Source organism: Parus major, chromosome 10 (assembly GCF_001522545.3).
Source record: "Parus major isolate Abel chromosome 10, Parus_major1.1, whole genome shotgun sequence".
Taxonomy (NCBI): domain Eukaryota; kingdom Metazoa; phylum Chordata; class Aves; order Passeriformes; family Paridae; genus Parus; species Parus major.
In genome coordinates, this window is record NC_031779.1 from 1,526,577 (window position 1) to 1,539,562 (window position 12,986).

General features: G+C 52.3%; 1 protein-coding gene across 1 annotated transcript in view; it reads right to left on the minus strand.

Moving 5' to 3' along the window:
- Nucleotides 1-12,986, minus strand: part of NPTN (neuroplastin) — a gene marked incomplete at its 5' end in the record, with an annotated part of 23,450 nt that overhangs the window by 2,367 nt on the left and 8,097 nt on the right. Inside the window, 2 exons of the mRNA XM_015639269.1 lie at nucleotides 6,963-7,236; nucleotides 7,994-8,127. Coding sequence (XP_015494755.1) covers nucleotides 6,963-7,236; nucleotides 7,994-8,127 — 408 coding nt within the window. The remainder of the gene's footprint in view (nucleotides 1-6,962; nucleotides 7,237-7,993; nucleotides 8,128-12,986) is intronic.

Below are 12,986 nucleotides of genomic sequence, written 5' to 3' on the forward strand. Positions count from 1 at the left end.
TGAAACAACCTCTGCATTCCCCATTTTTCTCAGTGTTTAATTAGAAGGGACCCAGGTTAGGAGGAGGCTGAAGGGGGACACTGGATTCCAGCCCCAGCCATGGGCAGCAGCATCCGAGGAGTCGGGAGTGCTGGGACACCTCCGGAGGGCTGACGGCATCGTCCTGCCCATGGCCCCTGGCAAAACTTATTTAAGAACTGGAGGGGGGAGGGAGGGGAGGAAATCTGCCAATGACGAATGTTTCGTATTAACTCTCATGACCAATTGGGCTTTTTTGTTTTTTGGAATTCTCAAACACTATTTTCTCCCACGCTGCAGTACAGAAGACAGAAATGCATTTCCACAACAGTACAAGAGTCAATCCAGGAACCGAATGCTCCCACAGATGGATTTTGGGGGGACCAATTCAGGCCCTGCTGGCTTTGGCACTTGACAGTTGCCATTCCCACCTTGTGCCGGAGGGATTTTTCAGGGAAGTCTTTGAGAAACTCTCAGCAGGATTCCACAAGGGTGCTTAGTGCACATGAAGCAGTTATGGAAATTACAGTCTTACAGTGTAGGCATCCGCATGAGCACACGCCAGGAGTAATGTCGGGGAGAGGGGACATTACTCCACCCGCGCCTTCGAGGCAACGGAGAGGCAAAGCCACCGCTAGCACAGACAGTGACCAGAACAAAAAATACTTCAAAAATAAAGAACTAACCACAAACCAAGAGCTTTACAGCCAAAGTAACAGACTAGCAACACACCGGTGTCCACAGAATTCCAGTACCAGCAACAGTAACTATCGGACACGGTACAGAGAACTGGGACCAGGAAGGACAGCCAGACATCAATGTGCTGTTGTATATACAGTGAGATATACAGAGACACATCAGGTACTCAAACACAAAGCACAGCTGAGGAATCTATGGCTTCCTTCCACAAACATCTTTGGGAATCAAGGATCCGAGAGCAGCCCAGCTCCGCGCTCCAGGCAGGACGAGCCTGGGAAGAAGAGCGAGCCCTGGCCCCCAACGCCAGCGCTGCCTCTGAGACCCAACTCGGCTCCGACAAGCACCATCGACAGCTTTGGGAGTTTGTTTGGCTGGACTTCAGCAATATCAAACTGCACTGTGGACACTCACTACAAAATAATCATTTTCCCTTCTCTGCTCAAAGACTTAAATGCCCAGTTCAGATCAGTAAGTTTGTGTTGTCAAAAAAAAAAAAAAAAAAAAAAAAAAAAAAAGTAAAAGAAAAAAAGAAGCTTCACATTTATAAAGGCTGCCGTCGGTGATTCCTCACGAAGATCCCACAAAAAAAGCCTAATGGAATACTTTAACTAGATAGATGGTGGATCTCCACCACTCCTCCCTGTCCCATCTCTAACCTAAACCAGAGATAAAAAGACCGAGGGAAATTCCCGGTCGGGCGTTAAATGCTGGAAAAGCATCCCCAGTACAGTACAGACACAGACCGAACCCTCAGTGAAACCAGGGGCAACAGAACAACAGAAAAACCAGTACAAAATCAGACTAAAGAAAAGGTTCAAAACAGCAAACTGAAATCCAAATTAGTCGTGAACGTGAATGAGGAAGTTTTCAAGAGTGTTAACGTTATGACTTGTGCGTTGTATAGACTGAAGCGGAGGTTAAACAAACTCCAAAGCATGCAGAGCTCTCACTTACCACCATTTTTTAAGGGTATGATGCAATTGAAGGGGGGAAAAAAAAAAAGAAGTCATAGTAACCGACAAGATCAATATAACCCAAAGCTTTAATGCCACAGCCCTGCTCTAGAACAGTCAGTACCACCTATGGCACAGGGACATCCCCCAGTGCTCCTCCTGCAGGATCTCCACTGGGACCGAGCATCTGCAGGCTCCAAAACCCCCCTGAGGTTACAGAGCTCAGGAATAACCCCCACAGCCAGGCCCTTCCTGCAGGGATGGAACGAAAATGCCCATTCCTGAACCAAAATGAGAGAACTGCTGCTTGGCTTTAACACATGTAATCAATTCCTGCAGGCAGAAATATCTGGGAATTAAAATTGGAAGATGATGACAAGTAGATCTCCCTTAGCTCCTCCACTTGTATGGGAATGTGTTTTGTGCCCCCCCCTCCACTTTCAGCCTTAATTTACAAGGCATTTTGTATGTCACTCAGTTTCTTTCACCGCCTTTGGAAAGCTACAGGGTTTATTTTTAGTATCAAATTAATCCTGGGTAGCATCTTGTGACTGGTGGAAGTTAAAAATGAAGCACTAGCCAGTTCTTCCAGCTAAGATTCCAATTTTTGCTTCTGAAGGGATTCTACATCTCAGCTCAAGCTTTAAAACCTGCAAAGAATCCCAGAACGGCTTGGGCTGGAAGGGACCTTAAAGCCCATCCAGTGCCATGGGCAAGGACACCTTCCACTGTCCCAGGGTGCTTCAAGCCCTGTCCATCCTGCCCTGGGGCACCTCCAGGGATCCAGGGGCAGCTGAATGCTCTGAAAGAGCAGCCAGAGCCTGTGACAAGGGTCCTGTGCTATGGTCCATTCCCCCTGGGATACACCGACGCTGCTGGGAACAGGTGATGGCTGTGGCCTCACTATCTGCTCCCCCTGACAAATTTTGAAGTGTGGGAGAGAAAGATGTGCATAAAAGGGAAAAAAAAAAAAAACCACCAAAATCACTGGTTACAAAATGCAAACAGTTGCAGTTAAAACAGTTTGTTTCTTTCAGTTACTTACAGTAATAGCAGGAACAGGAAAAGTCAAGAAAAAAGCAAAAGAGGGTTAGAAAGAATGTGGGGATTTGGAAGGAGCTTCTGCAGACCCAGGAGAAGAAACACATTTATGGGAAGTCTTAGGGTTAGGCTGAGGAATGAGAGGGGAAGAATGAAAAGGGACATGTTATAACCCAGTCACCTCACGGCTTCGGACTTGAGATCATGACTACGGATTTACAAGTAAAAACCACTCCCACTCCTCAGGGGAATGGAGCCAAGGGGCTTTTACTGTCTACTTACCCCAGAAAACCCCCTTTAACCCAGGGCTGTGCTGACTTTAGACTGTTTGATCCAACACCAGCAGAAAGCCAACTCCCTTTGGGAGCCTTTGCTATGCTACACTCAGTGGTGCTGGCTGATGGCTCCATCTATGGAAACCAGGCAGGAGGAACAAAGCCATTCCCTTCTCCCGTGCCTGGGGGAGCACCCCGGCACTCCCTGCTGGCCCCGCGTCCCGCCGGGCATGCAGCCACGTGCCAGGGCATGCCACGCTCATGCAGCGCTCGCCCCCAAAGCCACGGAAGCCACACGTGGCCAGCCCCCTCTGGATCTGCCAGCCCCTGGCCGCTGAACGCTGCCTTACCAGGCGTAAGGCAAGTCAGAACTGGCGTTCTGAAAGGATGCGGGGATTCAAGCGCTAGCTGCCCTTCCTTCCTCCTTCCAGCACAGGATTTGGATGTGCTGGGAGAACCCCTCATCCACAGGCTCCGCAGCAAACCCCCTGCCGGGCACCCCCTGATGCACCATTTTGGTGGCAACAGGGATTTCACGGGTGCAACGTTCCTTTTCCTGCTCTCCAGCAGCAGGGAAAAGAATCGGGTCCCAAATCAGAGTTCTGAGAAGGAGGAAACATCAGCAAAAGAGCTCCTGAGCAGCCCTGGCCCGAGGCACGCCAAGCAGCTCACCAGACACACAAAGCGAGGTCCATGCAAAACCCAGCCCTGCAGTCAGGAAATGCCAAAGTTAAAGGAGCGTCCCCGCTCTTCCAGCACGGCAACGCTTCCAACAGAGGGAACATCTTTCCACTGGGAAGTGTTTTGAGAACACGGCACTGCTCCAAGTGTACCCAGGAGTCCATCACCCTCCCAAACCTCCCAGGGATGGAGCCATGGGCACGCTGAGCCAGGGCATTTGAAGCCTGCAGAACATGGAGATCAGAGGGAAAGAGAATTCAACCAATTCTATCTTTGGGCTGGTCACGCAGAGTTCCCAAGTGCTGGGGGGAAAGCTCCAGACACCTGAGGATCCTCTCACCCAGGGAACACTTCTGTCCCTCCAGTCACGTCCCCCAGGACTAACTGGGCACTTGTGCTCAGCACCAGACTGGTCTCACCTGAAAAACTGACCCAGCACACCCCAAACACTGTCATTTGTGTAGCTTTAACTGAGCCGGCCCTAAAGTATCACCTGGGCTCATGGTGGGCACCTGCAGCTCCCAGCAGGCTCCAAGAGGAGCAGCTCATCCTGAACTGCCCCGGGCAGGAGCCAAGGTGTGCACCCGCAGCTCATTAACAGCTCCTTCTCCAAAAGCCTTTGATTTTCCTGAGCACAGGAAGTGGCCGCCTTTAGCGGCACTGGCTTTCTGCAGCTTGTAACAACAATCCTTGGAAGTGGTCATCCCCCAGCAGGAGGATCCCCGGGCACTCATCCACAGGGCAATCCGTGCTCACTCCTGCTGTGGGATCCGGGCTGACACACCACAGACACCTGGGGACTCCGGAAGGGCGTTCCAGAGTTATCCCCCCCCGGGAAGTTGGGGTGACGGTGGCGATGATGATGATGATGAAGCAATCTCAGTGTCTAAATTTGGAGAGGTCCGAGGATAACATTCCCATGCCATCAGGAAGGGCAGCACCAGCTCAATGGTTGTTGTAGCACCACCTCAGGTGGAGCTCTGCCACGAGCACAATCCCTAAAGCTGAGCACATCCCACTGACACCAGGAGTGGAAAAGCCGGCAGAGAGATCCTGGCTGGTGCCAGATGCTGTGGAAACGAGTGCTGTGGTGTTTGGATCAGCCTCCCCGACACTCCTTCCCCGCAGCAGCGGAGGCGGAGGGGTGATTTTGGAAGAGGGAGCTGAAATTCCAAACGCCGAGCACTCCACTGCATTCCGGCATTAACTTTGGCATTTCATAACCATGTCTTGAAAATAATCAAATATGGGAGAACCCAGGTCAAACATCCACACACATGGGAATCAGGAGGCTCCTGATGATTTCCCACGTGTGCATTTGTCCGTGCCCTGCTCCCGGGGCGTTCTCCACCACGGCAGCACAGGAAGCTTCGATGCCAGGACGGAAAATGCACAGCTATCCAAGGAATGTGGGACTCAGGCGGCGCGACACCGACTGTGTCCATCAGCCAGGCAAACCTCATCCACAGGGATGGACTGTCATACTCAGCATGGATTTCTCCTCCAGGAAAGGGGATGGGGAGAACACCTGACCCCCACGGAGGTGCCTCACGTCACTCTCCAGGCCTCTGCCTTCAACACAGTGGCCCCAGTGAGCACTGGAGCAAGCTCAGCTCCTTGGCTCATCATCCCGGACACTCCGAGGGGATGATGAGCCTGGATCCCTCAGGTACCTGAGGAGTGACCAGACCAGCCAGGAAAACTCCCACCTTGGAAAGGGTCAGTGAATCCTTCACCTCCAGCGGGAGCTCCCCTGTGCTACCACAGCAGTTATGCTGCCATCGGGTCACGCCAAAGCCAATTCCTGTTGGATTCAGTCCTTCTGGGGCTGCTTCCAGGGAATATTTGCCTATCAAATTCCCAGGACCTTGTTTTGGTCCTTCTGAAACTTCATCCAATGAAAATTCTGAATGCGGGGAATTGGAACAACTGACATGGAGGTGGGTACATGCAAGGGAAAATGAAAATTGTCCCAAGTTTTCCGGGCTGGTGGAGGTCCCCGAGGCCACACTGAGGGCAGGGCAGGCCCCAGAGGCACAGGAAGCTGTTAGTGATGCACAGTACATGCACTACAGTTCAACCTGGGGGCTCCACCCCAGGAGCAGCCCCCACACATGCTCTGGAAGCAGTTAGTAAGTGCTACTCAAGGCTTACAACCAAAGCTGGTTTCCTCTAGGGATGCACTGCTTCAGCCAGTTCTGATCCAAGCCTCGGCCCTTCTCCCATGATTCCATTTGTGTTCCAAGAGCTCCTCTCCTTGCTGGGGGTCCCACGTGAGGCCCGTGAAGGTGGCTGTGCCCACCCCGCATGCAGATCACTGTCTCACACCTCTGTTTTCATGGCCTGCGAGGGCTCAACCCTGCAGCCCCACAGCCCCACCCAGCTCTCCCTGGGAAAGGCTTGGCCAGCCCGGGATGGTGCTGAGGATCTCCAGCACACTGCCCTCTACCTGCTCCACGCTTGGATCCATCATGTTCCTACAGCATTGTGATATTCCTGCTGCTTCTCCCAAGGAGTCCTTGCACAAGGTTTCTTGCTACACACTGGAGTAAGCTGTGAGCAGCACATTAAAGGCTGCTCCTCAGCAGGGATCTTGCAAATACTCAGCCTCACGCTGCCCCTTTCCCCAGCTGTGAACAGGGAAAGGTGTGCAGGAGAAGCTCGTAGATAGAAGTTACTACTAGCTGTATGTACCAAACACAGATTAAATAATTAATTATTGCTACCATCAAACCTGATTAAAAGCCCTATTTTTATAAAATCTAATCAGTGGCTACAATTAGCTACGGGTTCCAGAGCATTCCTTAACTACACATTCAGCCACGCAGCAGCGTTAAGAGCCCTCCCCCCGTTGCTGAAGCCTGGACACATTTTAGTTCTGAAGCACCTTTGCAGCCCCAATCCCCTCAAGTGCAGTGATTCCTCAGTTTGAGTGCACTGCTCCCTCACAGCCCCTGCCCAGTGGCCGATGCCATGGGAAGGAGGGAAGGCCACCAGGGCCGAGGGCGCTGCCGGCTCTGCCCCTGTGCTGCCCCACGCTCCTTGGGGGCAGACGGACAGCGATTCTCAGGAGAGACGGGAGCAAAGCTTTAAAGATACCCCAAAACCCCCTCCCACGCCACAGTCCGCAATCCAGGGCCTTGCACCCTGTGGGCTTAACGTCCGGAGAGGGAAGAGAGGAGCGAGGCAGGAGCGTGGAGCAGGACAGAGCGGGCTGCTGGTCCTTCCTGCGTGAGGCCCCTCGGTTCCTGCGGCGGGGCCACGCTCCCTCACGGGTGGCGCTGGGCGCACTTACCGTCGGGAACTTCATCCGGCCGCTTCCGCTTCTCGTAGATGACGATGATGACCACCAGGATGACGATCTCGGCCAGGATGCCCAGGAAGGGCCACAGCGGGGCCAGGTGGCTGCGCACGCGCAGGATGGTGGTGACCGACACGGAGCCCACCTGGTTGGTGGCGTTGCACTGGTACTCGCCAGGGTCCTCATTGATCTGCAGGTTTGTGATGCTCAGCTCGGTGTAGTTCTCTTTGTTGGAAATGAAGAACCTGCCCGAGGAGTTGTTGATGTCCTGGCAAAGGGATGGGGGTGGGAAACAGCAACAGCTTTGAACTTCTGGGGCTTTGTGGCACGGGAAAAGGAGATATAAGAGAGGAGCAACACCACCAAACACCACGAAGGAGCCCCGCACTCAGAGCCCGGCCACTGCCAGCGCTCAGCCGCTCCTTCAAACCTTCAGCTCACGCCCAGCAGGGAACACTCATCCCACCCCGTTACTTGCTTCATGTTTGGGCTCCATCCATCCAACTCTGCCTCCCTGGCAGGTCATGCAGCAACAGGAAACAGGGGTTAGAAATTCCCAGCTCTTCTCTGCTGGTCACGTTTTCCTGCTCACTACATCACTGGCTGCACGGAACAGATCACCCAAGCTCTAATGGACATCACTGCCACCTCCTCAGATCAACTCTTGTGAGCTTAACCACTGAAACTTGGAGGAATTTATAACCCAGTGTGGTTTTAAATCGTGTTTCCTAACTCAGATCTTGCAGTTTGTAGCAAATTCCAGAAAACAGCTTTCAGGGTAAGTTCTTAACTTTGCCCAGCAATGCAGCAAGCAGCTTATTTCACATACCAATAATAGAAATATCAATTTTATATTCACCCATCCATCCTCACCACTGCTGAAAATACCCACTCACACTCTGGAGAGACTGCACTTTGAATATTACAGTGCACCTTCAACAGCCCATCCCTAACCCCAGGCTGCTGCTTTCCCTCCCTCTCCGGGGCTCTGGGCAGGTGGAGACACCCTGACCCCCCTTCCTTACCTCAAACACCCCATTGACCTTCTTGCGCCAGACCCACTCGGGGTGGGGGAAGCCCACGGACTTGCAGTACATCAGGGCCTCCTGCCCCTCGTTTTTGTTCTCGCTCCTCTTGTGCCCAGTGATGTCAGGAGTGGCTACGAGACAACGGAGTGACTTGTTGAGTACAAACAGGCTTCTTCCTCATCGGGACAAAAATCCCTCCGGCTCCCTGGAAGCTCTGCTTTCCCACACGGAGGGGATTTTATGGAAGAACTGTGTTGGTGTGGGGGGAGCAGCCCTAAACCCCGTACCCCGTTTGTGTCCCTGGGAGCAGCCCTAAACCCTGTGCCCTGTTTGTATTCCTGGGAGCAGTCCCAAAGCCTCCCCAGCAGCCCTAAATCCTCTTCAGCAGCTCTAAATCCCGTGCCCCTGTTTGGGTGTGTCCCTGGGAGCAGCCCTAAACTCTCCCCAGCAGCCCTAAACCTCTGTGCCCTGTTTGTGTCCCTGGGAGCAGCCCTAAACCCTGTGTCCCGTTTGTGTCCCTGGGAGCAGCCCTAACCCCTCCCCGAGCTCAGGCTGGCTCAGGGCAGTGCCTGGGCTGACCCCTGGCCCAGCAGATGGCCCCGGGTGCAGGGCCCACCGTTAAAGCTGCAGCTGCTAATTACAGCACACGTGGCTGGCTGTGTGATGGCAGCTCTGAGCTGTTAATCCAGCCAAGGCCAGCCCCGCTGCTCCAGGAAACGGGAATTTCCTACAGGATACGCAGAGGGAGCACTTGCAGCTGCAAGCTGAGGTGATGAAGGCAATTTCACCGCTCTGCTCAAAGGGAACAAAACCTCTCGTGCCACCCAACAGCAGCTGAGCCTGCTCTTCCCAAAATTACAGCACAAATCTTTGGGAAAACAAGCTGACGTGAGATTGGGAAGCACAGGAAATCCACGGCTGCGGGAAAAGCTGAGCTGCAGCTCCTGCTGTGTGCGTTCACCTGCCAAGGCACGCCAGGAGAGGAGTTCTCCAAGCGCCCGTGGAAATTCCAACAGCATTCCCAAGAGCCCTGGGCTTTGCAGGAGTCCTGAGCAAAGGATGAAGCTCAGCCAGATGCTGACTCATTCATTCCAAGATGATGCCAAGCAAAGCTGTGATAGGCAGGAACGGGCCGAGAACAAACCCAAGGGGGTTATTTAAGGAAACCCAAAATGAATCTTTCTACATCGGACATAAAAACACCCGGAGAGACAAAAAACCTGACCTGAATGAAGGCACCAGATCCAAACAATGCCCGGGTCTCCTACAAGAAGGAGCTGCAGGAAGAGCATTCCCCACCTGCCAGGTGATCCCACACTCCCTGTGCCTGCAAGGGGCAGGAACACCCGGAGCAAACGGAATTTCTGAGCTTCAGCTCCTCAAGTGGGAAATCAGTCCAAGTGGGGAAAGAAATCAGATGAGCTGGGGCTGGGTGTGCTGTGCTGCTCTGGGATCCCAGGCACTGCAGAGCTCCTGCACCCTCCCAGCCTTGGAGAGGAAAACGGCTTCAATTCCAAATCATGAGGACAATTCCAGCTTGGAAGGTGCCACCACTTCCCTGCTGGCCTCGGGATGTTCCCAAAGCAGAAGCTGGGGGAGCTCCTGTGGCTTTTGCTTCCTGCAGAGAGCTCCTCCAGCCTACAGACACGGGAGCCCAGCAGGGACAAGGCAGCGATGCCGGGATGGGATGGGATGGCACAAGGGACTGCAGACTGGGAACGATCCCATGAGGAAAAGGAGCGATGGCATTCAGCAGCTCAGAGCTGCAGCTCCCATGGGCTGGCTCCCAGCGCCATCCTGAGCAGAGCCTGGGAAAGGGAACAGGGACAGCACTCCCAGCTGGCCCAGTTTGTGTCAGGCTGGGAAGGGGAAAGGAGGGAATGATTTCTGGGACACCACTCCCACTCCAGAGTGAACCAGTGCCACTGCTGGAGGGAGAGGTCTGATCCCAGCGGTGATCCCAGACCCCCAGGGTGATCCCAGGGGTGATCCCAGATCCCTGAGGTGAGCCCAGGGGTGATCCCAGACCCCTGGGGTGAGCCCAGGGGTGATCCCAGACCCCTGGGGTGAGCCCAGGGGTGATCCCAGACCCCTGGGGTGAGCCCAGGGGTGATCCCAGACCCCTGGGGTGAGCCCAGACCCCCACGGTGAGCCCAGGGGTGATCCCAGCAGAGCAGCAGTGCTCAGCACACCTCCCTGGCTCCTCGCTGGCTCTGCTGGGCCAGGGCTGTTCCTGGGATCACTGGGCAGGGTTTCGGGGCTCGGTGTCACCACCCAGACTCGAGCCCAGCGTTTCCTCTCCCAAAGGGTGCAGGAAACAATGTCCTGCTGTCCCCAGATCCCTGCAGCCCAGCTCTAGCAGGTTTTTCCTGGGAAGCTTTTCAAGGCAGGACTGCCCCTCACACTGCCCCAGGTTTATTTGGGAAGGATTTGGATTTTCAGAGTCCCCTCTCTGCTCAGCTCCATCACTGGCATCAGGAGAATGCCCCTGGCAAAGGGAGGTTGGAATTCCTGTACTCCCAGCAGGCACAGAACTCGGTGTGCAGCACCTTTCTGAAGGCTCTGGGGGTCACACAGCCAGGAAAATTCATTTCCTCATCTACAGGAGGCATCCAGCCCCTCCAAGCTCTTTACTGGAAAGGTCAGGGAAATTTAAATGTGTAACGCCCCCAATGCGTGGCCCAGTTACCTTCAAGTTTCCCATTAAGAGACAAAATTAAAGCAAGGGAAAAGCACCTAAAAATATTCCTGCACTGCAAACTGGGATGTGTGACCTGGAACAGGGGCTCAGGAAGGTTTCTTTTTCTGGTCATGACTCCAATCCCTGCTTCCCTCTGGAGCCTGAAGATACCGAAAGCACCGGGAGAAGGGGGATGTGAGAGGATTTTCCAAATATTAAAATGAATGTTGTGTGCATAAAGTTGGAAACCTTTGCTGTGTTAATGTAGTTTTGTTTCTGTTCTTGATAAAACTCAGAAATAGTGGTGTAATACGTATATTTATGTATTTTTGAGGCTGTAGCATGGTATTAGGACAATCCTTTGTTAGTGAGGTTTGCTCTCTTGGCTGAATGCTGAGGCACCGGCCTCATATAATGATATAATGACAAAATGATATAACCTGGCCTTATAATTATTTAAACTTTTAATTTTAAAAAAATTAAATTAATTTTATTATCAAAATAATAATTATTTCTACATTTTGCTTTTTCTATCTATTATTTTATCTATTATTTCTATCTCCTAACTGTCTTTCCATTAAACTTTCTAAAATTTTATTAAAAAAAATAAAACTTGAAGCTTGTTTTTGGAGGGGCTGGGGAGGCAGCAGCACACCCTGGGCTCTGGGGAAGCTGTTCACGAGCTGTCAGAAAATCCCTATTTTTGGAGCCCCCTCCTTTCCTCCTTTCCCTGTGCAGCAGCAGTGAGAGCTGCACCGTAATTACAGCCAGCAATTAAATCTGGCTGTGATTGCTCCAGCACCAACACGACCCATGCAGGTAAATATTGGGTTACAGATTGGCAGCCCAGGTGCCTGCCCCTCACATCTGCCCAAAGTGCAATCCCCATTTATTATCCCCAGGAGCAGCGGTTGAGGAGTATTGAGGTGTAAATCACCTGTGGGAAGCGAGTAGGATCGGTTCTCCTCACACTTCAATCAGATATTGTTTTTTCTGCCCCCAGAGTGAGCTCCCAGCTCCCTGCCGAGCTCTCCTGCCTGGAAGAGCAGCAGCCAAGCACCAAAAGCAAACCCAAAAAGCCTCAAAGAGGCCGTGCCTGGATCATCACAGCTGGCACAGGCCATGCTCGGCTCCCAAAGCTCCATTTCCCCTCTCTTTGTCACCTCAAGCGGCCCAGAGGAGGCAGCTGGAACTCACATTTTGAATTTGGAACATCAGGAGATTCAGCAATCAGAGGGAAAGGAAAAATCCCCAAGGAAAGGAAAAGAAGGGAAATGAAACCCTTCCACCCCAAACACCCAGCCAAGCCCTTCAGAGGCACGGGGTGGTGGAATCCCATTTCCCACAGGCTGAGGGATGCTCCCATCCCAGGGCACCAGCAATTCCCACACTCCCTGGGCATTGGGGATGATGAATCAGGGAAACTTTATGAATATGATTGTTTAGCAAAAGATTCTGAATATATGAAACCTAGAATTAGAAATAAAAGCTCACTCTGAGCTATAGGATACTGAGTGTTAGTTACTGTATAACCAAAGCCAGCTGAAGGAGAATCCCTGCTGATTGAACAATGTCCTTCTGCAGACAGAGAATCCAAAGGTCCAGCAGCAAGAGAAGAATTTGTAAAGCTTTTAGAGTTTGAAATGTAACACTGTATGGTAATGTAGTAGTTTCTATAAGTTATGTGTAAATTCTATAGAATGTGTGTCATGTACTGGTTGGTTACTGGGAATTGGAACATTCACTATAGAAAAGGGAATCATGTATTGGAACAAGAACTTTGCTCTCTTAACTCCCACGCTTCCCTTATTCTTACCAGCTCTCTTAACTCCTGCCCTCTCTTAACTTCTGTACCTGCACCTCTCTTAACTTTTATTCCCTTCTCCTACTCTCTCTTAAGTGCTCTCCCCTCTCTCTTACTTTTACCCACTCTCACTTCTCTTATTCCCCGCTCTTACCCCCTCTGGCCCCTCTTTCTGTACCCCCTTAATCACCTTCTTCCCCCATGCTCCCACATTCCTCTCTCCCTCCCTGATCACGAGTAAGCTATGGCTGGCAGCAGAAACCCAAACAACAAACTATTATAAATTAAATAATTTATATCGTTTAATAGCTGAACAGCCTGACCCTGGAGCAGTCTCTCACCGCCAGCGCGTGTTTTGCACATCCACACCTGGGGGTTCAGAGCTGCCCTGTGGCTGCCCCAGCAGCACCGCTGGCAAACCTCACCCATTCCCAATTTCCCCATTCCCAATTTCCCCATTCCCAATTTCCCCATTCCCAATTTCCCCATTTCAGCCTCCTGGGAGC